Source organism: Lethenteron reissneri, chromosome 53, assembly GCF_015708825.2.
Source record: "Lethenteron reissneri isolate LAM-NWPU_2019-01 chromosome 53, ASM1570882v1, whole genome shotgun sequence".
Taxonomy (NCBI): domain Eukaryota; kingdom Metazoa; phylum Chordata; class Hyperoartia; order Petromyzontiformes; family Petromyzontidae; genus Lethenteron; species Lethenteron reissneri.
Window position 1 is genome coordinate 8,501,674 of NC_083831.1, and position 27,822 is coordinate 8,529,495.

A 27,822-nucleotide genomic window follows, 5' to 3' on the forward strand; every position below is an offset into this window, starting at 1 on the left:
TCCTCGTCCCACAGGTCCCGGTTCTCAAGGTCCCACTGGTCCGCTTGTGGGTGCCCATGAACAGGGTTCTCGCTTTCCAAATCCAAACACTCAAGGACCTCGCAATAATTTTCAGGGACCTAATGCCCAAAACCCAAGAACTGAGGGCCCTCAAGGTCCCAACGCACAGGGTCACAGTGTCCATATAAATGGGCAGCGTTTCCGACCACCTGGCCCAAACTCTCAAACCCCCTTTTCGCGCACCGGAAATTTTGTTCCTCAAATGGGTGGCCCTAACCCCAGAGGTTTTGGCCCGAGAGGGGAGGGTCAGGCAGTGCCAGTCAGGGGTCTAAATCAAGGGCCCATGGAGACTGCTCCCAGGTTCCCTGGCCCTCACGGCTCATTTCCTGGATCTGCAGAAATCCGGCATCCAGTACCTGGACAAGTCAGAGCTCCTACGCCCCAGCAATGTGCAGCCGGTAATCAGGCGCCGGATAGTGACAGCACAAGCGAGCCTCCCGATAAGAAGGCCAAAACAGGAGATACCACGGCACCATCAAATGTTTCGCCAAACCAGTTGAACGCACCCGGTGACCAACAAAAGGGCAAGACTGACCAGGAGACAAACCTGCAAGCCTCGAAGATCGAGCAGCAGCACCTGCCCGGTGTCATAAAGCCGCAACAAGGTGGGCAACTGGCGGCGGGAATATTCGCACCGTCATCCACGGCATCATTGCAGACTTCACAGCCCAATCAGGGTAGCGTCGGCTCAGCTAGCAGCGTGTATGAGGGCGCCGGCTTGTCGTCTAATCCTGCAGACAGCACCACAGTCTCCATGCAGATGGACGAGCCCATGCTTCTAGACGAGGACATGGAGGACAATGGTCAGATAGATTCTCAGCCGCCCGGCTGGCAGGACCAGAGACGCAATGATGACACCGATGCAAGACCCTTCGGCGGCATGGGTGGTAGTGGCGAGAGGTGGGGCGATGCCCCGCCGCACAGGTCAGACGAGCGGTGGACCCCCGAGGAGCGTTCGCACGAAACAGGGCAACCATGGAACAGACCTCCGTTTGCGCAAAACAGGGAAGCTTCCAACATGAGACCTCTGAACAAACCTTTCGAAGGCAAAAATCCCGAGTGGGGCAACAGGGGTCAGAATCAGTTTCCTCCCTCGGGGAGGCCATTCCCACCTCGGTTCCCCAGGGAGGTCATGGACCGACAGTTCCAGCCGATGCAGCCAAGAGATAGGGACCAGGGGTACGAAGAGGAGTTCGGCTTCCAGAGGGACTTCGATGCCCGCTTCGAGCGTGACTTTAATCAAGAGCCACCGCAGGGCTACAGGGAATTTGGGGCCGAGGGGGAAGAGGAGGAGGAAGAATACTACGACGTGGACGGCCGGCCCCTGGGTCGGAGCAGCCCTGGCAGGGAGGAGCACTGGAGAGAAGGCCCCAGAGAGGGCGAGTTCGGTTACAAAGAGCGAGGCCCTTGGAACGAAGAGCAGAACGAGGATGGGTGGGACCACTGGCATCCTGACAGTCGCCCTGGTCACCCTGGCATGCCCAGGCACAGAGGGATGGGAAGGCCCCCCATGGGCATGCGGGGACGAGGCTTCATGGGACCCCCGCCACGGGGCAGGTTCATGATGCAGGGGCCTCGACGAGGAGGCCCGGACAGGCCTCCGTTCCCGCCGTGGGGTGAGCACGAGCGGGGCGGACACTCGCTGGGCCCCAGACGTGGCGGCCCGCCCGAGGGTCATCCGCGGGGATTCGGCAGGGGAGGGCCCGATGGCCCTCCGGCTTCGAGCAGGTGGGACCCCTCGGGCCCGGGCAGGTCACACTTTGGTGCACCTTTGCCTGGAAACAGACGGGAGCTACCGCCGCCGATGCGTCGATGGGATGGCGGACCCGAGGAAGACGACGACAATGACGGTGGAGGACGGCCACACTGGGATCGCGACGCTGAGCGGTGGGACGAGCAAGGCGTCGTGCCGCGATGGCGGAGGGAAATGTCACCTCCGTCGTCGCCACCGCCAGCGCCAGCGGACGGGGATGAGGAGGGAGACCTCGAGTTCCCTGATCGCGTGATGTCACTCTCGAGCAGGGAGCACGAGATCATCTTAAAGGCCGCACAGGAGCTCAAGATGCTCAGGTGAGCGCAGGTGATCCGTTCGGTTGTGTTTTACTGCGCAAGAAGATTATATCTTAATGGCTCGCATGTAATTTTGGACTGAATCATTACCTGATGAATCTATCAATGCAATCATTATCTAAACGATTGAATTATTAATACATTTCTGGCTAATTTCTTCTTTAGAACTGCCTTTTGTGTTTAAATTGTTGTCCTTCCCCCGCACCTCCGATGAGCACGGTTGGCTACGTACCGTGCGAAAGAAGTTCAACAAACCTACGTAATTTATTTGATATAAAGTACCTTGTTAATTTATTTTCTTAATTTGTCGATGTACCAGATGGCTTTGACGGATTTTCAAATTCAGTGATTGACGGTATTTTGGTGCAATAATCCAACCGTCGCATATCTGCCCTGACCAATTCACCACTGTCGCTCAGTGCAGTTAAATGCGCGTGCTGCAACTGTCGTCTTCCATGAATGTTTTCAAAATGTGACCTTTTCTCAGTCGGCCGTCCAGATGTCTCTGCTCCATACCCAAATGGGTACTTCCCGTTATTGACACGTCGCTTGTCCACCATCAAAATAAAATATAATTATTTTCGAGCGAGTTCAAACAAAATCGCTTGAATCGGATGGCAACGTTGATTGGTGACGGTGTATCTAATCGCCGGGGGTGATTGAATCGTTATGTACCCCATGCCCATCGTTTATGATACAATTGGGTATATGTTTTAAATTCTTATTCGGTGATTAAAAGCTGTAATTGCTTTTGAGCATGATGCATCAGCACATTTACCTCTTTTGGTTAATTGATGTTTGCGTGTGTCTGTGTTTATTTCTATTAAAATATTTCAATACATCTCTCAGGGAGCAGCAAGAGCAGCTGCATTTGCTGAACGAGATGCAGAATGACGTTCGAGGAGTCGCGGCATCCCCGTCCCCTTCCAGCAGTGCTGCACCGTCATACTACAGGGTACGCTGTCTTTATACTACAATACTACCGGATACGCTGTGTTTATACCGCCATACTTAAAGGTACGCTGTGTTTATACTGCCATACTAACGGGTACGCTGCCATCTCGTGTGTGTGTGGGCGGCAAAATGGCCGAGCGAGGCATTGTGAGTTTGTCGCTTGTTGCACATCCTCGTGGTTTGAGCCCAGCGGCCTCCCCTGGTTAATACGGGGGCAGTAGGGTCGCGCAGTGCTAACACTTGTGCCCCACAGCAAGAAGGGCCTGTGTTTAATTCCCGACTCGGAGTCTGTATGTTCTCCCCATGTTCTGCATGTAACTGGTATTGGCCGAACAAACATCCCTGACAAATGACAGCGAAGAATTCTCAATTTGGATTGTACGTAGCAACGTCACCCCTGCTGCGGCAAACTTAGCAGGACCCTCCTGACAATGAGTCTCGAGACTCAGAAACGCTGAACCCAGAAAAGATCCTCTGAGAAATGAATTCCTGATCATGACACACACACACACACACCCTTGGTGGGGGCGGGGTTGTCTTTCCAGACGTCACTCGACGCCCTGGACTCGCCAGCGGAGAAGCCCAAGGTCGACTCCGGTGGTAGCGGTTGGTCCCACGGGGAGGCTCCCTGGGTCAGGGAATCGTTGGCGCCCAGCACGGGAGTGCAGCGCCACGACAACCCGGGGTCTTGCCCACCGCCGCTGCCGCCACCATCATCATCATCGCTGCTCGAAAGGAAGCCGCTGAACCTGGAGCCGATGAGTGTCAAGAAAGTCACGCATGACTACTCGCACAGCTCAGGTGAGACGTGCCAGCATCGTCGGAGACGAAGCCGTTCCGCACGCTTGCCGTGTGGCCGGAGGGTCGAAGCACTGAGCCGCCACAGCCGAGATGCTGGGTTTGAATCTGCATTTCAGCCACCTGTGATTTAAACCGTGTTCACGAGCGTGGTGACACGTATCGAGGACCCTATAGGCGGTTTTTGTTTGACCGTACTTCACCACGCCAGACATTGCGTGTGTGTGTTTTTAATGGGGGCGACCCCAGGACCGTTTCAGATATTACTCGTCGCTTATATTGGCCTGAACCAGGAAATCAAAGTCGGGTCGCTGACTTCAATCCACTGGCAGATTCGGAGCTCCCCAACTTGTTACCATCTCTCGTGATCTTGTGATGCAACAATTAAGCACCTGTACATGAGCTAATATTGCCGTAATATGCAGTCATACGTTTTTGTTTGAAAAGCGCTGCATGCGGCTCGTAACCTACTAAGTGTGTATGTGTGTGTGCGCGGGCATAGCAGAAGTGCTTCCTCGCATAGAGCAGACGTCATATGGTGAGCGAGTCTCCCTGGGTCGTGGGAAGTCCTACATCAGAGGTACGTGTACAAAGACAAAGACATCACAAGCAGGGAACTCTCTCATCAGCATGCATTTCCTCTGTGGTCTTCGGTTTTCTTCCGTAGCTAAAAAAAAACGAACGTTGTCATTCACGTTGATGAAAAATGCCTCCTACAGGACCAACCTGAAAAAGGGTCCTTTAGTTTCAGTGCACACATCTTTTATAGGCCCCTTGAATAGACTGGCTGGCCAACTAGTTATACTATATGCCATCATCTTTCCTTTAGCCGTGGGGATCATGAGGTGGGGGGGAGGGGGGGCTTCCATTGATGCGTTGGCAATCGACTCTTTGCCTCGTATGGTCTTTTGCGGTCTGCGCGTCTCCCGCTGATCTCCCTGTCCCAAGTCGCTTCGTACATCATTCAGTAGCCGCTTCTGGGGTCAGTCAATTTCTCTCCCGAGTCCCCTTCTGCTGTACCCTGCAGTATGGTGTCGGAGAGTCCCTCTTGTATTTTGAGTGATGTCATCGCAGCTTCCTCCTCCCTGTGCTTTTTGCCAGTCATGGTTCGTGTCCCTAAAACGTTTTAGCCATTGGAAGCATCACATCCCTCAAAAGCCTGGATTTCCTCCTTGGATTCACTTGTGTTTTTACAAAAAAATGTATGTTACCAGGTCAGGCCCACGGAGCTATATTGCTCTTTTTCTGAAGCGACCTGGCCACAAATGATAGCTCAACGAAGTGGCTTATCAAGTGCAAATTTATAGCAGCCAGATGATCTAAATATGGAGGGAAAAACTCGAGGACCTGGAGAAAAATCCACGTGACCACGGGGAGAACATGCAAACTTGTCCACGATCCACAGCCATATAACTGCACATTTTACCATTGCTCTGAGTACATCAATTTTGGACATTGGCTGCCCACATCAGTGTTTGTTTTTGCTACCGTATGCCACGCGTTGTTCATCTGCCATGGTTCTTTGTTGCCCGTGCGACCCCCGCTGCGCAGAGAGCTTGCCGCCCGGCGACGCGTCATTCCGGGAGCGATGCCTGGGCTGGGAGGGCGGCGATGGCGAAGGGATGTGGGAGAGGGAATCCATGATGGCCATTGAGAGGGGGCCCAGACCCCCGCCCCTGCTTTCACGTGACCCCAAGGACGGCGCGTCCAAAGAGTTCATCCGGGAGCCTCTGGATAGAGAACGGTGCGAGTTTCGCACGGAAAAATTAACCCTTAAAAGTTTTTCACTATAAATCCTTTATATGTAAGATCACCTCTTGACATGCCCCGTATATTCCCGAGGGCACTAGCGTTGACCCGTTTTCCACTTTCAAGAACCTGGCGGCTTCAATTTAACTGCTCTATAAATAGTCTTCATTGTACAGCGTGGGGGCAGGGATTTCATGCCATGTGGTTAGTCAACATTTGCGTCATCATGAAACGGGCGGCTAGAGTCCTCTCGTCCTCTGGCTTGAGATGGCTGCCACCTATGGGTCAGATGATTGTCTGCCACCATTAAGCAATTGGTAATGAAATATTTAAAATTTTTCCCTAAACAGTGTAACATTTTGGAAAAAAATGTTCACAAATTCATTGTCACGCACAACGAGTCTGTGTGCAAAATGTCAGCTCGATTGGATCACAGGAAGTGGGTTAAAAAACGACCGAAAGATTTGCACGGTCGTAAGCAAGCACGCAAGCAAGCAAGTGAACTTAATATAAAGGATTTAAAAATGGACGATTTTGTCATTTACACGGGATGCCGCCATGATGCAACGGTTGGCATGCTGCATGCACTCGTAGGTCAGAGGTTGCCGCTTCGATCTCCTGGCGAGGCAAATTAAAAAATGTCTGAAGTTTGTTAAAGCCCTCCTGTCGAGTCGGTTGCATTTTCGGTTAAAGTGCGGCGCCTTTCTGGCACAAATATGGCACCCAAAGTGCCCAGCAGCATCAATGGATTCCACCACAGTTGATCGCTGGCAGGCGCGTGTCGGGGTAAGGTGGGTACTTCTACCTCTTCCAAGATGCCTGGCCAGCATGGAGGAGTAGGCCGTGTACCCTCTAGCAGGGCTCTCCCCGAGCTCGCAGTCTTGGAGGCCATACTGCCAGCAGCGGTGTGAGCAAGCAAATGCAGAGTTGCACCTTTACCATAACCTACCACTTATGCAGATTTTTTTGCATGACATACTGTTAGATTTAGGCCATAGGAGCGAACAAACTTGGAGAATCGGGATACTATTTTTAACTATTTAAACTCTTTTATTTTACCAGCTAAGGCCCACTGAGCTATATAGCTATTTTTCAGAAGCGATCTGGCCACAAATTATAATACAACCAAGTGGCTTATCACATGGACATTTAAAGCAGCCAAATACTCTAAACGCACATTGTTTCTAAATGTGGAGGGAAAAATTGGATCATCCAGAGAAAAATCCACGCGACCACAGGGAGAACATTTACAGGCTTCAGGGTTGGGATTGAACCCACGATATCCTGCATACCAGGCAAGGTAGTTAACATCTCGCCACCGTGGCGCAGTAAAAACAAACAGAAACAATACAAACGAGATGGTGAACACGACACAAAAGTTAATTGAATGGCGCAGCCGAATCGTGACGATTCGTCAAAAAACAACGCTTGCGGTATGCGCCCCAATCGGGAACGCTTCTTCCTTCGGACGGGTGGCCTCGGATATCCGAAAACAACACCAACACACCTGGCTTGCTGTTTCGTTTTGCGGGGCTGCGCAGGTTGCCTCTGGGGCAGCCAGGCAGCTACATGAGCTACGCGGAACGGAGAGCTGGACCCGAGCGACCCACGTACGAACGCAAGCCGTTCGAGTCCATGGCACCGCCGTACCCAGGTGACAAGCAAGATTCCTGATTTTCGGAGGGGGCGGAGGGGGGCGGAGGGAGGTGGCCCCACTTCGCCGATAAGGCATCATCAGTATGAGGGCCGCCACACAGTTGAAGCCATTTGGGGGTTTGACAGCAGCACGATGATGATGATGGTGGGGCGCACATCATGGGCCTCACTGAAGGCCACCAGGGGCCACCAGTGGCCCGCGGGTCTTGCAGTGAAGAACGCTGGTGTAAATGATGTGCCGCACGTCTCCTTCGTTGTGTTGCTGAGGCTACTGAAACCTCGGAGCAGCGCAAAAAGTCCAACGATTTCCTGCTTAAATGATCATTAAAGTGGTATGTTTTATCTCCTGCTCTTACAGCCCTGAGCCAGTGGTGGAAATTCCACAATACTCTGGTGGGGGCGAGGCTATCCATTGGACAACCGCTGTTGACTTCTCCATGAAAGTGATGCTCATTGTATCGACCCCAGAGAGATGATAGCTCAAGTCAACCCTCAAGTGGGATCTGAACTCGCGACGTCCTGATCGAGAGCCGCTGGCTCAAACGCTGAGCCACTTGAGCCATGGGCACAACCAATGCATGTGTGACCAGATTCGAATAACTTTATTGGCACTGGGCACCAGCCAGTCAACAACTCTATTGCCACCACGAAGCCACTTCCACCATTATTGTATTCTCCAGAATATAACATGCACTTTTTACCCAGCATCCACTCTTGTTCCGTAACTTTACACACCCTTGTTTGCTGCTTTTGCGGGATGTCGGATTTATTGAAGCAAAAAAAAGATTAAAAAATGAGCCGAGTTTGTGTGAGTCTCACTTTCCGGAGGATCTTATAATCTAGTTAATATGGTAATAGAACACTTCGCATGGTTGTTCACATGTCCATTTGTTCTTAACAAATGCCTTTGTGCAGTGTTCATCAAAACCTACGATTCTGGCAGAACGCGTAATATAATTAGCTTGTGCTGATGGGCCACATACCGTCATAGTGTCACTCGCATAGTCATCGTGATGTCACTTGCTTGCCCATTTAGGCTCCCTTAGTTTATTTAATTCAGTGAAGGCCAGTTCCACTGAGGATAAATACCATTTTGTCAACTCTCGTCACTGCGCCATAATCGATTCGCTGTTGATCGCGACCGAGCTCTCCACATGTAAATAAGTACAACAATGCAGTCCACTGAACTCTTGGATTTACAGGACTATATTATCCAGTGGCACTTGTTCAAGCATTGAAACTGTGAAACGGTTTTGACCTGGTTAATATTGGTCTGGAAACCCAAAAGGACTGGACTATAGCATATGATTTATTTTCCTGAGGAAACAGAAAAAAAAAGGGAATTCTACTTATGTATCTTACACACTGCTGCACAGCAACACGTATTGAGTTTGTATACTCTGCTTTAGTTACAATGCAAATTAATTGAGAGATGTACTTAGATGCCAAACGCTTAGAGCCTCTATAAAGGAACTGTATTTGTCGGTCGTTCAAAATGTGCGACCAAGGTAGCCGGGCATGGTGCCAGCCACCCACCCTACGTCGTGTGCCGTACCGGCCTTCATAGGTGATCGTTAACAGCACTTGCTCCTCCAGTTTGTTGAGGCTACACGCGGGATCTTTGGAGAGGGAGAGAGGGACGTACGTTTGTATGTTGAACTTCTTTCGCACCCATACGTAGCCCCAACTGCCAAATCGGAGGTGCGGCGAAAGAGCCTCGACTCAAAGCTCCACTTGTGTCCCGTGTTCAGGGGAGCACTACCAGGACCGGCCGCCCATGCCGTTCTCGCGCGATCGGCCCCCGTATCCGCCCAGCCGGATGGGACCCCCGGACAGGAGGATGGGAGTGCTGCCCCCACCGCCGCCACCTTCGTCGCTACCGCCGCCGATGGCCCCTCCGCCGCCGATGCCGCACGTGGAGGAGAAGAAGCCAGAGTCGAAGCACGTGGATGACCTGCTGAAGAAGCCAGGACGCGTCACCCGCCCGGAGCGCGTGAGTGTGACGCCTCCTGTCCCCCCGGCACGCCGGGTCTCGCTGCGAGCCCACGTCTCTTTTCCGTTGCAATATATTATTCGCCCATTAATTTATTCCGTTTTTTTTCATTTGTCAAATTTACTTTACCAGTTAAGGCCCACCGAGCCTTATCGCAACTGCAATCGCAGTTTGCAGGATGCGTGTCTAAACTACTAAGCTAAACTATTCTTATTTCACCAGGTAAGGCCCACTGAGTTGTATATCTCTTTTATCCAGGTTACGACGTGGCTCATCACGTGGACATTTCTCGCAAACAACTATTCTTAAGCGTATGTTGATTCTAACCTGTAAGGTAAACCAGGTAGGGAGACCATTGAGTGCAAAAGTCCCGACAGAGACCTGAGTCGCAAAGCAGTGGAGTCGGTGGTTTCCACGCCGCTGCCCACTTATCGTCCTTTGCCGCGTTGGGCGGTCTTTCCTCATTTGCGTATTCATTCATTCATTCATAAGATGTTCTTCAAAATGTGGTGAGTGCCCATTCCGATAAGGTTCATTGGACCCAGGAAAGCCTCGCTGAATCTCAAAACTTCTCTTTTTTTCATGAGTATCCCGCTAAGTTTCACAGGAGGGAGCAACCATTGCAATTAGTTTTCTTTTCCAATTCGGTCATTCACGGGTAATATCTAAAATGTGCAAATTTTTGGTTCATGACCAAAACGTCCATTATTGAAGCGAGGCTTTATTGACAAAGCAGTTGCGGTCAGTCGACGTGTAAACTAACTGTCAAGACATTATTGAAAATTGCGCAACAAAATAAAATGTTCGGCAGGTAACAAGAGTTAGCCAGCATCGACTCAAACTAAACCATTAGTTTATTATTTCACTAGGTAAGGAAACAACCTGCCCACAAATGATAGCTCAACGAAGTGGCTTATCACGTGGAAATTTATAGTAGCCAAATTCTCTTAAACGAACGTTTCTAAATGGGGAGGGAAAAACCGGAGGACCCGGAGAAAAATCCATGCAACCGCAGGGAGAACATTCCAGATATACAGGCTTCGGGGTCAGAATTGAACCCACGACCTCCTGTATACTCTTCTTGGTTCTTTCGGTAAAGTCACGTAGAAGGGAAGTAATAAAATAATAAAAATAAAATTATTCTCACGACGTTTCGGCCACAACGCAAGCAGCCGTCCTCAGGTGAAAAACCAGGTCCGTCGAGGCCAAGAAGATGAATCCCTGCAGTCACGAAAGCTTTAAATCAAAATTTCCTGTATACTCGGCGAGGTAGTTAACATCTCGCCACCATGAGACTCGAGCAATCCTGACTCTGTGTGTTGAAGCCGGTCCAGAGATTGCTTGTCTTGAACCAACACTGCTAAAAATATACACTCCCAGAAGGCAGTGCGGCTAATAAGTTGTGTAAGAAATGGTTTTGTTTTGTATGTGGACAGACAGGTACAGTACCCCGATTTTCGAAAATACGTCCTCACTTTATTAACACCGCTGCACGATTTGCTTCACCTCAACCCACATACTCGCGCCGCTGACGGCATCCTCCGTCGTTTCTCGCATCCATCAATTGCTTTGATTGGCGTCGTTTCCATATTCACCGTCACGTCTTTCAGGAACGCATCCCCGACATAAACCGGGGTATTTATATGAAGGAGACATTGCCAGAATATTTATTTTATCAACTAATAGTGTATTGAATTCTAAAATATGGCTTAAATTCCAGTAAGATACGATGTTTAGCTGCATAGGGTATAGTTCAAAAGCACTCTCTGGCCTAAATCAGTATGCACTGCTACACTAAGAGCTGAACCCATTCATTGAAAGTAATGGAATGTTGGTGACGTCAGTCTAAATACTGGCTTTACGCTCTTGCTTCCGATATTAGGAAGCCACTGGAGCTATGTACTTTTAAATCTATATTTAAAACTCATTTCTTTAGAACTTCTTTTTGCATTTAGTTTGTTGTCCTTCCCCCAGCACCTCCGATTAGCACGGTTGGCTACGTACGGTGCAAAAGAAGTTCTGCAACCATTATCTTCGGTTGTGTCGGAGGGCAGCACTGTTTAGTATTTTTTTTAAGTGATTTTACTTTGGCAGTGCTGCACAGGCACAAATAACAAAAGCTCGATACATTAGTCAATAACACTGCCCTAAAAGGAAAATAATATATATAGGCGACGTTTCGGACAATGGCGGTCTTCACTGTAGAAGATAATTCATGAGATTGAAATTATCTTTGCATTGTACCGAGTGGTTCCTTGGACACCATAAGACTTCAACACAGAGTCCCACTTTTTCCAATTTTCTAATGCTCGGGCGACATCTCCCATGGATTTATCCCTTTCCCAATTCCATTCCAATTATGCTATCGGCATCATGTCACAAGATAAAGAAGTGTCCGTTCGGAACTCCCATCGGGCGGTGTGGCACTCCATAATGGAGATAGTGGATCATCCGCCATCGAGGATATTTCACGCAACCACTTCAAGGGAGTCCTTCAAGCGACCTCTTTTATCTGAAGTCAAGGAAGCCGCACTTTCGGACTCGCCCTAAACCTGACAGATGTTCATCACATGACGGCCAATCCAATGCTTTCATTTCTCAATTAAGCTTGAATTTAGTCAAATTACAATGTAGCTCAATGTGATGGGATCTTCGCTGACCAGCCCACTCGGCTTTGTCGAGTTTTCATTATTTTTGGTACTGGATGTTCTGTGCGGTCATGTGACTCGATGCGAAATTCACAGTAAGTGGCATAGTGGATGTATCCTTTACGTGCGCATTCATGTGCTCATTTTCACGAAGGGACTGTGGTCCTGTTGGCCCAGAAGATAATCATATTCACGGGTAAAGAGGTCCACTCTGCTATCCAACATAGGAAAATGGATCAAATACCCAGGACAACACGCTCTGCCTAAAATACATATTGTACAAGTTATTAATTGCCATCTCAGCACCTTGCGAGCATCAATTTTTGCGCGAATACAGAAATAAGTCACTCACAATTTATCACCCAAAGCCCGCCAAAGCAACACCACGCAACAATTCTGTGCAATTTGGCTGCAAGTGGCATCACTGTTATTCATACACCACACACAGCCGGGCGTACCGTTAGCCATCAAAGTGAAACGTAGCCCTCGTTCCGCAACGGCAGTCCGGAAGCTGCGGTGGCAACCGTCGGTTGTTCTGTTTGCCGCCGAGTCTCAAGCGCGCCTCTCGTTTCAGATCGTGGTGATCATGCGAGGCCTTCCCGGCAGCGGCAAGACCCACGTCGCCAAGCTCATACGGGTGAGTGTGATCCCCGGCGCGTGAACAGAGAGAAAACCCGTTGCAGTCATACTTAACCTCGTCGCCGTAGGGCGTCCGACGTTTCGCGCCGAGCGCCTGGAGCTTCTTGGGCACTTGGGACAGCACGCGACCCAAAACGCGTCGGAGGGCCTGGTTGCGTTTGGTCGCGTCAGGTTAAATTATGCTGCTTGTCTTGACCGCTCGTAGAGCTAAAATTGTGGCTCAAATATACTGGAAGTTGTACGTGTGTACGTAGCCAACCGTGCGAATCGGAGGGGCTCGCTAATGAGTCGTATAATGTTGAGGCTATACAGGGGGATTTTTGTCGGTGCGTGCATTCATGCCTCCACAAAGCAAATTAGAATGTGTTGTTTAAGAACCTATAGTTTATAAACATTTACAGGCGACATTGAAGGCTCATAATGCACACACTCAGTGCAATGTTTGGTGCGATGTGTCGTGCTACAAAATAACACGATGTTAATGCTGTGATGTGAAAATAATAAAAAATGACAAGACGGTACAATTAGATATTTATAGCGCCAGCCATGCTCCCATTGACAGCACCTGCCGTGAACAGCACCTGCCCCGACAGATATCCTCGGCTAATTGGAGGATGCCTTTGCGGTGATGGTCCTCGCAGGATAAGGAGGTGGAGGAGGGAGGCGCGGCGCCACGCGTGCTCAGCCTGGATGATTACTTCGTCACCGAGGTGGAGCGCACGCAGACTGACCCGGAGACCAAGCGCAAAGTCAAGAAGAAGGTCGGCCAGTTTTTTTCCTGCACCAACAACAACAGTAGCAACAAGCACCGTTTCTCCACCAAGTGGCGGTGACGGCACCACAGCGCTTGTGTTTTTACACTTTGAGGCCACGTGAAGTGTCGAAGGTTCTCTGGCAGGAGGTCACGGGAGAGACCCAGGTGCAATTGGTTGACCGATTGAGACTCGTGCTCACCTTTTTGAGTTCTCTCCTGGTGAAACAAAATATACTTGAATCAACAAGAATGGCATTGATGCATATGGAAAGTGGCCGGATGACTTTGTGGTAAGTTCAAGCCAATTGAATCATAATAATCATAATAATACGGATTTAGTACCTCTGCTTTCGGTCCACATGCTGGCAGCTTCTTCAGCAGCTGAATTAAAGGAGAAGCTCCCAGCACGTGCAGCGGAATGTCGGACTTCGCGCCTAACACCACACAGCGGTACAACCCGAAAAAGGCATCGGAGGGCCGTGCAGCAAAGATTCCCTGTGTAGGCTTAACATACTGGCGGGGCAAGTGCTTTTAGCGAGGCGCACCTATGAACGCCCGCACGACACACGAGGGGGGTGGGTGGTGGGCTGGCCAGAACCATGCCCGGCCGCACTTTGTCTCCCGAGTGGCAATGTTTGCATGTCGCACGAGGTGCTCGTTTGAGGCTGAGGCGACTTAGGGGCCACGTGGCACAGTACCCACAGCGGTGGAATTGCACTCCGAGCTCGGGTGCGTTTGCAGGTTGCATGTCTAAACTACTAAACTAAAGCAAATTTTTATTTTAACAGGTAAGGTCCACTGAGCTAAATAACTCTTTGTCAGAAGCGAACTGGCCACAAATGACAGCTCAATGAAGTGGCTTATTGTGTGGAAATGTATTGCAGCCAAATACCCTAAACGCGTGATGTTGATTCTAATTGTGGAGGGAAAAAACTGAGGACCCGGAGAAAAATCCACTCGACCACGGGGAGAGAGAGAGAGAGAACACGCAAACTCCAATATACAACAGGCGTCGAGGTCGGGGTCGGGAACGAACCCACGACCTCCTATATACCAGGTGTAGTATTTAACATCTCGCCACCGTGTCACCGCCACAGGTCATGGAGTACGAGTACGAGCCGGAGATGGAGGAGACGTACCGCAGCAGCATGCTCAAGACGTTCCGCAAGACCCTCGACGATGGCTTCTTCCCCTTCATCATCATTGACGCAATCAACAACCGCGTCAAGCACTTCGAGTCCTTCTGGAGCTCCGCCAAGACCAAGGGCTTCGAGGTGCGGTGACGTGAAGCCGTGCCGGATTCTGTGGTCTCGAGGGTTTACGAAAATGTTATGAATGGGATGGGCAAATGCGGGAGCGTTATTGTTAATTGCTCCCATCATATTTGTTGTTTTAAAGAACTCGGCAGTTCACGCTATTAGTTGAGCTTTTAATGATTGGATTAACGATGCAAGTGGTAAACATTTTAATTTCCTTTTCGGTCATATGAAAGTGTTTTAATCTTGGGATAAAGTGCGTATTGAAATCAAACGCAAGGCTATTTTGTCTATTCGAATAAGTTGAGCTATTTCTCATTGTTAATGGAAACCCAGTGTGTATGCGTGCGCGCGGTATCTTTCTTTTGATGCGCCGCGCCTGAAACTTCACAGCTGTCCACAGTAAGACGCTGCCCCAAAGTTTGCCTAAGGCAGCCGCTGCCAAGGTCCAGGACGCGGCGGCATGCTCACATGGATGTTTGCGTGCGATGCCCTCCGCTCGTTCACCAGGTGTACTTCGCCGAGATAACCGGGGAGACGCACACGTGCGCCAAGCGGAACACACACGGCCGCAAACACGACGAGATCAACAAGGTGAGTGGCTCCCACCCCCCCATTCGGTTTGTCACGAATAGCATTCGTGTAGGGCACTGTGGCGGGGGGGAGGAGCCTCTTAATGCCTTCGTTTACTCTGGGATTTGGGCAGCGCACCAGTCGGTAGAAGGCATAGATGACGCGGGAACAGCTCCTTCACCACCACCGTGGAGAAGGAGCGGCGATTTTGGGCCGGTGGACGGTTACGTAGCAGGATCCGGGAGAGACGGGGAAGGCTTGGGGAGGACTTCATCCAGTGTTGGATGACGGGGCTGACGCTGGAATTGGTATGCATCGTTTTCAATTTGTGGTGAATTGGAGTTGGCCCCAAATGTGGACAAAGTGATCGTGCGTGACGGTTGCCCATCCAAGTACTATCCAGGCTACACTTTGCTTAGCTTCCCGAAATCTGACAATGTTGGGTGCGTTACGGGTTGACGTGGCCCAGCGGTGGCGCTTTCGCCGCTTGTTGCGGTTTCGCGGTTCGAATCTAGCGGCCGCCCTGGTTAATCCTGCAGGGTGTATTGACCACAGTAATACCACGCGCTGCCTTGCTTTACGGTGGACCTTAAAGATCCGTGACGTCATTCGCAAGAGAGTAGGCCACCCTCGTGCCGGCGTCGTGCTCCAAATTTGTAGGCCTCGTTCCTACCCACAAATCACTCAATTTGGATTGTATGTGTATCGAGTTTCTCACTGTACGTAGCCAACTGTACTAATTAAAGGTTATGTATTATACATACTAATCACCAGCCTTATAGTGCGAAAACAGGGACCCCCCTGAAACAAGTGTCATCAGACTCGGCAAGGCTCTCCTGGGCGGGGGGGCGGGGGTTAAACAAGCGCAATGAAACGAACCAAAAAAATGTTAAATTCATCATCTCCATGACTCGCGTCACGCATCGTCACACGCTTGGTGTGCGGTCCCGCGTGTCGTCGTCGCCGCCGCCGCCGCCGGCTCGTTCAGATGGCCGATCAGTGGGAGGTGACACCCAAGCACATGATTCGTCTGGACATCCGCTCGCTGCTTCAGGACGCCGCCATCGCGGAGGTAAGGTGGCTTGCGGCCCACGAACGCCAACGTCCTCAACACACCAGGGTGTCCCCCCCCTCCTCCCCCCACCTCCTCCCCTCCCTCCCTCCCCAGCTGCTCGTCGTCCGTTCCCCCAACGTGGGCTCTTTTTAACCCTCATCGTATCAAGTCGAGAGCGTTTATGCATGAGCATTCGTAACCCTAACGAAGGGGGAGGCAAGATATCGCTCGTAAGGGCGATTCGTGATGGTTTGCATAAACCATCACGTGAACTTCGGTCATCCTCGCAAGTGGCGGCTTTTGGCTAGCCATCGAACAAAGACGGTCGCCGCATCGCGCGCTTTCAGATGCGCCTCTGCGGCCGTCTGGAACGCTCTTCTGTCCGATATTACGATGTTGGTCGTGGTCGACAATCAAACACGGTGTTTCTGGGTTCATAGCGCAGCAGCGCCAGCCACGGTTGAGATTGGCCCTTGGCACGGTAGCACCTTCGCCGCTTGTTGCAGACGTTCGCGCGTGGTTCGGATTCCAGCGGGCCGACCCTGGTTAACCCTACGGGTGCATTAATCGTAAACTCGCGCTGTCTGCTTCACAGTGGACGTTAAAGATCCCATGATGTTATTTGAAAAAAGAGTGGGTCCATGTGTGCCAGTGTAAAGGCCCAAATTTGAAAATGTGCTCACAAATGACCTGATTTTTGAAAAACGATGTAGCGACATCGCCCCTGCTGTGAAGAGCCTTCAAACTATACGTGTCTATTTAAAACCGAAACAGGAGGACGATTTCTCCACAACTCTGGCTGTCGCCTAATGAGGCTGGTTGTAATTACCGGCGAAACGTTGTACTTAAAGTACTAATTGTAAATGTTGTGGGTTTACTCTCCAACCCACCGATGTGCTGAACGAGTAACGAAGTGGCATGTTTTGTTTACGTGACCAACCTTACCAATGGCCTGTGTCGGGTGCTGGCGGGTTTAACGACGCATTTATACGTCCTCGATCTAACCCCAAAAAAAATCTTTCATGGATAATATTGGTTGCGAAAGCCTACGTGTTAAACTATACCCGCCTGTGAAACGTAGCACCTTGGCGATAGCCTTGCGCTATATGAATGCGCGGATCTCAAACGTACTGACGATTTTATGATTGTTTTTATTTGGTTGGCGCGGCCACCCCACCTCTTGATGCGATCGTATCCAGGTGGAAATGGAAGACACGGATCCTTCAGAAGAAACCGAGAGCAAGAAGACTGCACCCACGACTGAGGAGGAGGAGGGGGATGGGGAGGGGGTAGGAATGCTACACTAGTTCACGTGCACTCACAAACAACGATCCCCCCCCCCGTATGGCCTTAACAGACCGTTGGGGCGAGTGCTGTTAGCGAGTAGCGCCTAACAAAGGCCGGAACGGCACACGAAGGGGGTGGGTGGCCAGCATCATGCCCGGCCACACTTTGTCTCCTGAGTGACGATGCTTACACACAGCACCATGTACTCATTTGAGGCTGAGTCGACCTAGGGGAGGCCCAGGACTGGATCAGATAATCATCACTGTTGTTGGCTGTGAGCGGGAATCGAACTCTGGTCACTGGGTTCATAGCGCAGAGCACTAACCGCTACACACACAGTCCGTCTCTCCACACGACCGCATCTTGTAAAGGTTGCACACCACAGCCATAGCTCTTTAACTCCAATGCTCGAACTGCAGACACGTGCAGTCCACGTTTGCTTCCCGGTCAGAATCTGCCGTAGGTGTGCAAGGTCACCGACCCTGAACGTTCGGCGAGGCACGGAAAGATGCCGTGTTGTGGGTCGCGACGATTGACAGTTCAGAACCCGCAGCATTGACAGACAATTGACCTGCCATGCAACGGGGGGGGGTGGGGGGGGTGACGGAAGTAGTTTTAACTACGATGTACGAAATCACCTAATGAGAAAATGTGGCTTGTTCTCTACTTATTATTGTTTGACGGATTAATTAACCGAAACGAGTTGCGCTGATGATCGTCCTGTCTAGGCCACAAACGTTCGGTTGTGTAACTCGACCAGGACACATGGGGCTGCAAGCTCGCTTAAGTACCCAGGCTGGTGGTTGGCAGTGGCGCACTCAGTGCCTGGCCGACTGCCCAGTTTGTCTTCTGTAAAGTAAACCATAACTGCTAGCGGTCGTGCATCTCTTTTAAGTTCGACGTACATGATGAAATGGTCAAGTTCAGTTATCTATCTCCTGCTCACTAGCGCATTGAGGCGGGAGGGGGGGGGGGGTCTCATCTCAGTTGGGCTCCCCCCAACCCCCCAGAGGCATTGGTGTAAATTCCGTATTCCCATGGTTATGGACCAGTCTTGTCCACAGGATGGATGGGCGCACGGTTGGCATTCTACCGAGTAGCTACTAAGTTTTACCGATTCCGCAGCGTTGATGGGCTGACTTGACACCCCTCCCTACCCAACCCCCCCCCATCACAATCTGAATTTGCAGCTGTCTCCAACTTTGCAGCTCTTCGCTGTGAGAGCCACCCGGGCGTACCGAAACTGTGTTCGCGTATATCGCGCTTTGCCTGTGCTCGTAGATATCCTGTGCGTGCGGAGTCGTCTCTTTTCTGTATGTGTAGATTACATGGCCAACTAATGATATACCAGCCTCGCGACGTGCCACTCTTTGAGTGGTGGTGGCTTACGATATTTTAGTTTTTTCATGAAAAAATGTAAACGTTCGGAACAGACCGATCAATCGGTGTATCGTCTCGGTGGTCTTTTGTCATTCGTCTGCCCTGTAAAAGTCTTTTTTCATGTAGTGTTACACAATATGCTGTACATTTACAACGAAAATATTTTCATGGCATTACTGGTTTAATGTTATGCTGTTCATATGCACTCCTGTCATGTTTTATGAATGTTAGAAATTAGCGTCACACTGTAAATTGCCACCGGTAACTCTCCACTATGCTTCGCTCCAGTTGCTTACGATATTACATCCACACAAAAAAAACCCGCCCTCTTTCCCTTGGCATTAATGGCATGGCCTTAACCAAGTCACGTGGTTAAATGATGACGGCGTGGTGCTTGACTTGGGCCGTTCCATTTCACGTGCCAAGCGGCGGAGAGGGGGAGGCGAGCGAAGTGGCTGTTTAGGTGGCAACTCGAGCGAAGCACAGTGACGACGGAGAGAATGATGTTTGTGTGCGCAGGCTTTCGTGTCGTTACTTCTTTTTTATAATCCTGTAACGAATCACGCCATTGCTGTGTGTTAACAAGGAAAGGTTTTTTCCTGTCTGCAATTCAGGGGTATATCCCAAAAAGCAAATGGGAAATGGACACCTCTGAAGCAAAACTAGGTACGTGTTATACTCGTTCTCTCTCTAACGTACCTGCCCCGCCTAAGGGGGGGGCTACCGGTCTGAATGTTGAGTGCTTAGAGACATTCAAGGAAGACTTTAAAGAATTACTGCCGTATTCCAAACGTGAGACATGGGTTACTCCTCCGATATGGGCTGCCAGGGGTTAGCCGCGCGATGCTTTCTCAGCCGATTTAAAGCTTTCGTGACTGCAGGGATTCATCTTCTTGGTTCTTTCGGTAAAGTCACGTAGAATGTAAATAATAAAATAATAAAAATAAAACATAATAAAATAATTCAGACTGTCGTCTCGACAGATCTGTTCTCCACCTGCGGACGGCTGCTTGCGTTGTGGCCGAAGCGTCGTGAGAATTATTTTATTATGTTTTATTTTTATTATTTTATTACTTTCCCTTCTACGTGACTTTACCGAAAGAACCAAGAAGATGCTTTCTCAGCCGTCAGCTGCACACTTTGATTTTCATTCTGCGACTACGGGAGACGCTTGTAGTTGTGACATTCCATTTGTGCGAACGATGGCATTCCTAACGACACAATCGCACGTTTTTACGTGACCGGACTCTTCTAACTGACCTTGGTCAGGATCTCGAAAGCTGTGAGCAATGTTGTTGAGTCTGGGTTGGTACTGGCATGGAAAACTGCCTGCGGGATATCGGACGTTAATTGGCGGGGTTACTGCTCAGTGTCCCGGGTTCAATCCACGGAGAGATTCGATGAGTTGGAAGTGTTTGCTGTGTTTCAAATGTTAACCCCCCCCCCCCCCCCTCTTGTGTGGGTTTTTTATTTCTTCTGGATACTCCAATAGTCTGCCACGTGCCAAATACTCAGTAATGGAATTCCCAATGTGCACACTCGCTTCTTCCGTGAGCCTGTTCTATAGATATATATCTACCGCATTCACCGAATTATAAAATATATTTTATTTCCCCCCTATAATTAAAATGAAAAATTTAGGGGTGCATCTTACTTTCCGGAGCGTTTTTGCAAATCTAGAGAACACGCTAATTTATCGGCAGCTTCCCCGCAACGGCAACGCGCCCTCCGTCCGGAGGTGACGACGCTCTGGTCAGTCCCATGAAAGGATCGTAACCCCCGTGTCCTCACGAGTTTGCCTGTTGAGAGGCGGAGGCACGCACTCTGCCTCCTTGTCACTGTGAACGCATCGACCGCGCTGTTCGTAACACGGCAGGCGCTTGAGGAGGGCCCCCCCCCCCGCACGCGTGCTCGATATGTGTGTGTGTCTGTATTTATGTTGAACTTCGCTCGCGACGTACGTAGCCAGCCGTGCTCATCGGAGAGCGAGCGATCGAGCGTCGCTCTGAGTACTTCTGCGTGACGCAACAGATGTTTTAAAATAAAGTATATCCGTGGCGAGACCTGGGCCGCTCCTTGCATCGATTGCACAGAAACTGATAGCGCCCAGTTGTTTATGTATCGCTGTCTATTTATTCAACTTTTATGCTATTTAATAATAATAAAAGTAATTTTTTTTATTAAAATGCTTAAATTGTAGGTTTTGTTCATCGAAAGGGGGGAGGGGGGTGCGGTGGGTCCCAGAGGTGACCCAGTCGCGTAGTGCACGGGTTGGCACGTGAAGCGGAGTAAATGCTCGGTTTAGCCACCGGAGGTTCAGCTGTCCCAGACCGTTAGGCCACAAAGGTGTGGGTCCCCCTTTCCCGAGTAGCTGCAGGGGTGATGCTGGTGGGTTTGGTCAAATACACGGTTCATTTCCCCACGTAACGCCTGCCTGGCGAGATCCGATCTAGACACGGTCGTCTCCACTGCCCAATTCAGAACGGAGCACGGTTCGGCGTTAAGAGTGTACATGGCCAAAAGGACACCCTGCTAAAATAATAATTTAGTTTTGTTAAGCCATGCAATGGAACGTGTTTTTTATTGGGGTGCGTAGCACAGTGCAGCGCCCGTCGGTGTGAATAAGAGAGCACTGGAAGGGATTTCACCTTCTGTGGGCCATTCTCCAGCAGTGGGGGTCGCTCACTGATCTGCGAGGGTTCTGAATGGACATGATGCCAGTAGCGTAAATGGAATAAAGTTGGGGGAGATTGTGAAACTTTCTTACAGCTGAAGCTGAATATGAGCAAGAAGCAAAGTGTGTCGTGCGTTTGCATCAGAAGTTGCCCGTTAATAATGGTAAAATAAAAAATAATTTTTTTACGCTCTGTTCCACTAAATGGGTTCGTGTTCGTGCATGGTACATCCAAATGTATATACGCAGCAAAGTAAACCGCCAGAGGTGTTTTGAGGGTGCAGTTCCCGTGCGTGCGTTCGCCTATCTGACGTACGACGCTGAGAACGCCTTACCCCTCCGCGTTCAGTCTCCCAACGCGGGCGTACAGGCGGTGGCGATGACGACGACGATGGCACGGGAGCGCGTTGGCTGACGCGCTGCTCTTCCCCCCCCTTCGCCCCTTTATCCCACGCCGCGTCCCTCAGATAAACTGGACGGACTTGGCGGAGGCTGCAAGAGGAAACGCGACTTGCTGACCTCAGCAAAGCAGCGCATGGAGGATTACCTCTCGCTGCCCGAGTACTTCAGCCAGCGCCCCGCACAGCCGGGGAAGAAACGGGTGAGGCTCCCCCGTTGCACGCGCTCCCGTTTTTAGTTTTGCGCCGTTGGTTTGATTTCGATGATGTAAGTGAACCCCCCGTTCCGATTCCATTCCAATGAGGTGCGTGTACACTGCTATCAAAACGAAACTGGAAAGAAAAGCAAATAAATAACTTTATCGGTACCGAGGACTCCCACAAGGCCATGCCGGAAAGACGTGTGGCGCAATTTGGTGCCAGCTATTTTAGAGTGGCGGTCGAGTCGCTACAGTTCTCTGCGGTGAGTAACAACGTCTTTAAAAACAACGGCACTGCTACGTCTCTGCGAATAAAATTTACGCTGAGCCACTTGCGTGTTCAAAGTTTCAGTTGAACGGGGGACACCGCACCCTGCATCTTGCAGACGTCTCTCGTAACGGCGAAGAAGGGTTAATATTCGAGGCTTTTCATGATCGCTGTCATGCGTATTCGCGACAGAATTACCGGGGAGTGCTGTTTTATTAATTAGCGGGGTTGTATTTTAGGTGTTCGCGGCCGTAGCGCACTGCTGCCCGACAAGAGAGTCGCGAGGGAGCCGCTCTTATTTTTCACACACGAGAACATTTTCGACTAGAAAATATCTTTCCATAATATAGGTTTTTTGCGTAAGATCGCGTAAATATAAATGTGTCGTTAAACCCGCCACCACCCTACACAGCCAATTGGTAAGGTTTGTCGTGTTAACAAAGCGTGCCATTTCGTTATTAGTTCAGCACACCGGTGTATTGGAAAGTGAACCCACAAAATGTACAATTTGAGTACGACGTTTCGCCGATAATTACAACCGGCATTTAAATTTACGCGATCTAACCCAAAAAAACTCTTGTGGATAATATTTGTCGCGAAAGCCTAATGCTCTTAATGTATACACGTATGTTGAACTTATTTCGCTCCGTTTGTAGCCAACCGTGCTTAATCGTAGGTGTGGGGGAAGGACAACCAATTAAACAACAAACAGTTCTAAAGAAATTAGTTTTTCAATCTAGATGATTTAAAAGTGCGTAGCTCCATCGGAGACTGAGCACCTGGCGCCGTAGTTGGGCGTGAGTCTTGCCAGCAGCAGGGGGGGAGGGGGCGATGATTGCCTTGCGTCTTCCCAATTGTGAGTGACTTCCACGTAACGTTTAACATTTCTCAAAAAAAAATGGCCTGCTCGTTTCGAACCGAATTGTGGGACCTTTAAATCTCCGCTGTGGTATCTTTGTGGTATAACACACACCGCATTAACCATTTAAACATTTTTATTTTACCAGGTCAGGTCCACTGAGCTATATAGCTCTTTCTCAGAACCGACCTGGCGACAAATGATAGCTCAACAAAGTGGCTTATCACGTGGAAATCTATAGCAGCCAAATACTCTAAATGCACGTTGATTCGAAATGTGGAGGGAAAAACCGGAGGGTCCAGAGAAAAGTCCACACGACCACGGGGAGAGAGACACGCAAACTCCAAATATACAGCAAACGTCAGGGTCGGGATCGAACTCACGACCCTCATGTAGACCAGGCGAGGTCGTTAACATCTCGCCACCGTGGCGCCCATAATAACCAGGGTGGCCTGCGGGATTCGAAACACGAACCTCTGCGACAAGCTGCGGACGCCTGACCAGCGGATCTACGTGGTGACCACACCGCCCCCACCCCCTCCCCCTTGGTAAACACGGTGCTTGCGTTTTTCCGCAGGTGCGCTGGGCCGACCTGGAAGAGCAGAGCGAGGCGGAGAGAAAGCGCGCCATCGGGTTTGTGGTGGGTCAGACGGACTGGGATCGCATCACGGACGAGAGCGGGGAGTTTGCCGCCAAAGCTCTTAATCGCACTCGATACTTTTAACCGTAAACTCCCGTTAGGTGTTTGCCGACAGCTCTGGGTAAGTGTCTCGCTACCTACATCAGCCTTCACGCCCACCACACCGCGCACACGTTAGTGGACATCCCCGTAGTTGCAGTCCTGTTTAATTCTACGTGAATTTTGAGATTTGTTGATGATTGTGTTCGCAATTCAAAAATGTCTTTATTGATGTCGTGGAAAAATATTTTGCCCCTTTGTATATGTGTTAAACTTATTTCGCACTGCACGTAGCCAACCGTGCTAATCGGAGGTGCGGGGAAAGGACACCAAACTAAGCGCATGAAGCAGTTTTAAAGAAATGAGCCAATGGCCAGGTCACCCGAAATGTGCCTGATTGTGGCAAACCTTGGAAACTTATGCAGGCTTGAAACTGTATAATGGATGGATGGGCAACCATCATGCATGACAGATGTTGCAGGCTGCCGGGCTAAGTTGTGGCCTGCAGAGGGCAAACATCCATAGCTGTAATCTGCCACCACATCCATGCTATGCCTGCCTTCACCATCACGCGCTGACCGGCGCGGTGAAGTATGGTCAAATATGCCCCACAAACCCTGCACGGGACGGGGAGGTCGGCATCCAACAGTGGATTGGCATAAGTGCTGCGCACGTAGACCAAATGAAATGTGGCACAAGCAAGTGAAAGTTTAAGTGATGTTGCGATGTTTTACCTGTTGACATTTGATAGAAGCTAGATGCAAAACCTTGGCTCTCACGGTTGATCTGTCAGGATTGAATCCCTGTTTCTTCGTAAATACGGCCTAGCCTTTGCAGTACAGTAACATGGTTTCTTGAGCTGTGTGTTTTTTGAGTTCTCCGTTGCGAATTGCGTGGGCTTATCCTCTGCGATTTCTCCTTCACAAACGCAATACGGTCCCTTTGCAAAGGCTTGCCTAACCGTGCCGACGCAGGGGGGAAACCCCCCTCTTGCGAATGTAACTGTTCGCGCACCTGTGATCCGCAATCCAGAGGTCGCCGCCGCCACGCTTTGATCGCCCGGCAGCGTGGCAGATGAAATGATAGGGCGAGTTTATTAAATCCCTCCGCCTCTGTCCAGCCGGCCGAATAAGTATGTTCTCCACCGATAAAGTCTTATGATGGGCAGGTCACGTGTAGTGGGGTAAAGTGTTGGTTCTCTCCCACCTCTGCCAAAAGCATCTGGCCAGCGTGGAAGAGTAGGCCAACATACCCTCTATAGGGGGTTTGTTGTCCTGACCCCCCCCCCCCCGCACCTACGATTAGCACGGTTGGTTAGGTACGGTGCAAAAGAAGTTCAACACGTACATAGAGCTCTCTCTGCTGAAGGCCCTAATGGCCAAGCAGTGGCTTGAGGAACACATTTCAGGGGACTGCTGATTCAAGTGAACACAACCTCCTGAAAGGTAAAACTGAAAGAGACAGGAGCAAAAATGTATGCAGAGTTTCGATGTCACATGGGGTTATGATTGTCCATTCTGTGTTGCGCTCTGATACGTAATTTTTTAAGTTCTGAAACCCCGTTGTCTGTTAAAACTTGTGACATTTTGGATGTTTTTTTATTTCCTTTTAGGTGACCGAGATGGAAGGAAAAGTGGGATGAAAGAAAGTTGCGTCTACTTTAAACAAACGAAAAGATGGACAATTCATTTTCTGCGAAGGAGGCTTTTACGTAATCCCAAGGCCTGTTCTGTAACGAGTTGCATACGTGGTTTGTGGGTTTTTTATGTGAATTAAATGCTTTCCCGTTTAATTATTCCCATTTGTGAATTTAGGAAACAAAATGTGTTAAAAGGGTCAATTTTCACAGGGCGGAGATGGCAAAACAAACATCGTTTTTTTTACTGTAAACCAACCGCAACGCCCCCCCCCCCTCCACTGTGCCCTGGCGCACGCGGTAACACGGAAGACGTGGGAATGTGGATAACGAGCAATCGTGTCGCTCGCGAAGGTATAGTATTCGTTTTTGGGGGAGTTTTAACATTGAGCAGGCAGTGTCGCGTGTTTAAACGTAGTTCCTTGTTGCTGCCTTAGCCATTTAAAAGTTGGCCACTGGCTTATGCCTTGGAGGTGGTACTAGATGTTAGTGCGCTGCGCGGGCTGTGATGAACCCTGGCCACGGCGACCATCGTGAGCGAGTGATATCGGAGCTGATCCTGCGCTCCCCCCCCCCCTTCACTATGACCAGCATGGCGAAGTATGGTCAAAAAATCTCCATGACTCCCGCATGGCATGGGCGGTAGTCGTTTATCACTTGGTGGATTGACGAATGTCCGGAATAGAATTGTTTTGTGCCCTCGCTCATACAGGGGGGGGGGGAGGGAGATTCGTAGCCATTAACATTGGGCGATGGTCTTTGGCGTTGGAGCGTGTGCTGCTGCTGCTTCTGCATGGGACTTTGTTGGTCCCTGCCGTGTCCGCGGCCTGTGCGACAGGCACGCGATTCAGGGGGGGGGGGGGCGATGTGCCCTCGTGAGATTGTTCACCGCTTTACTCGAGTGACGGGGCGCGCCCGCTGGCAACGCGTTTAAAATCGCCTCGGTAAGCAACGTCGGATGAACTCGCTGGACTCTTGATAACTGGTTTGTCACCGATTATTTTGTTTTCTGCTGCTGTTAGGAGTTACAAAGATTTGTGTTTTGCCAGGGTGGCTTGGACGAGTTCAACATCACCTGCATTTCTATCGGTGCATTCCCCCCCCCCCCCCCCCAAATAAAAAGGCACTGGTTATCAATCGAATTTAGACGGAGAACATTTTCATATGGACGGTCGTCTGTGCGTGGGCATCGAATATAGATTTCATCACGTGGCATCCCGAATCGCCAGGTCCCGCTGCTCATTGCTGCAGGATTAGCTAAGATGAGCAGTTCGTCACTCGTAGATCAATCGCCCTCTTAAGTGATGACGCGTCATAATAATTACATTTATAAAACGTGTTTCGTCAAGATTAGCCATGTGTGCACCCCCCCCCTCCCCCTTGCAGAGTAACTCTCCACTACAGACCCAATCCCTGCCCAACCACAGTCCCATCTTTTTCACATTATTTACTTGTCATACACAGGAGCCCATTTACACACACACACGCGATGACCATGCGATGCCTTTGGCAAGCTATAGGAGGACGTGTGTGTGTGCGAGCCTGGTTTTTTTAATCTACACGTTTACTTGGCGTTCCGTCCTGTGCTCGTAACATTCGTCGGCGGGGCTCGACTCATCAATGTGCTCGAACGCAGCCTGCTGGGTTGGGGCTCACTGGCTCCTGGTGCTGCTCATACCATCGTGATGGACACAGTCCCTGGACCCATCACTCCCCCCCCCCAAAAAAAAACATCCCCCTCCCTCTGCGGTTGGGTTTACAAGTCGGAGATTGTATGAAAGATTTGCGAAAATGGATTAACCCGGGTACCCCCCCCCCCCACCCCGCGTGTTTTACGCTGGCGACGAGACGAAACGTCGTCCAACGATGCACAGAATGAATAACGGGGACATCTTTCGAGTGATCGCGTGCGACATTGGACAGGGAGGTGGTGGGGGGGTGACTTTGTCTGCCGTTACCTGTCGCGTATTCCCCGCGGAAAAAGCTTCGTTTTTGTCGTTGGACGTGATTTGATGAGTTGGATCGTTTTTTTGTAACAAAAACAAATATCTCGCGCGGTTGGTGGTCGCGTGAAATGTTCATGGTGTTGTTGGGGGGGGGGGATGTTCTTTCTGGGTGAGTGCGCCGCCGGTGGAGGGCAGGCGAAGCGGTGCACGCAGACTGTGAACGTGAATTGTAAACGCCGCGTGATAAATATAATCCCCGGATCGCAGCTGCGCAGTCCTCTCTCGTGTGTC

The 27,822-nt window shown here is 50.3% G+C and overlaps 1 protein-coding gene across 4 annotated transcripts; it reads left to right on the forward strand.

Moving 5' to 3' along the window:
- Window positions 1-64: 64 nt before the first annotated feature.
- Window positions 65-27,797, forward strand: YLPM1 (YLP motif containing 1). 4 transcript variants are annotated; one of them, XM_061573607.1, is made up of 17 exons: window positions 65-2,130; window positions 2,980-3,085; window positions 3,630-3,885; window positions 4,388-4,462; window positions 5,434-5,626; window positions 7,173-7,285; window positions 9,039-9,280; window positions 12,503-12,565; window positions 13,209-13,328; window positions 14,419-14,595; window positions 15,088-15,171; window positions 16,139-16,222; window positions 17,404-17,493; window positions 19,486-19,537; window positions 22,013-22,146; window positions 23,848-24,031; window positions 25,562-27,797. In XM_061573607.1, exons 1-16 carry the CDS (start codon window positions 263-265, stop codon window positions 23,992-23,994), a joined length of 3,804 nt encoding a protein of 1,267 aa, XP_061429591.1. In that variant the 5' UTR covers window positions 65-262; the 3' UTR covers window positions 23,995-24,031; window positions 25,562-27,797. The 4 variants fall into 4 exon arrangements, 3 of the variants coding, with proteins under 3 accessions (XP_061429591.1, XP_061429592.1, XP_061429593.1); XR_009756823.1 differs by lacking the exons at window positions 23,848-24,031; window positions 25,562-27,797 and having other exon boundaries at window positions 4,385-4,462; window positions 17,404-19,537; window positions 22,013-22,144; XM_061573608.1 differs by lacking the exons at window positions 22,013-22,146; window positions 23,848-24,031; window positions 25,562-27,797 and having other exon boundaries at window positions 4,385-4,462; window positions 19,486-22,006.
- Window positions 27,798-27,822: the final 25 nt, after the last annotated feature.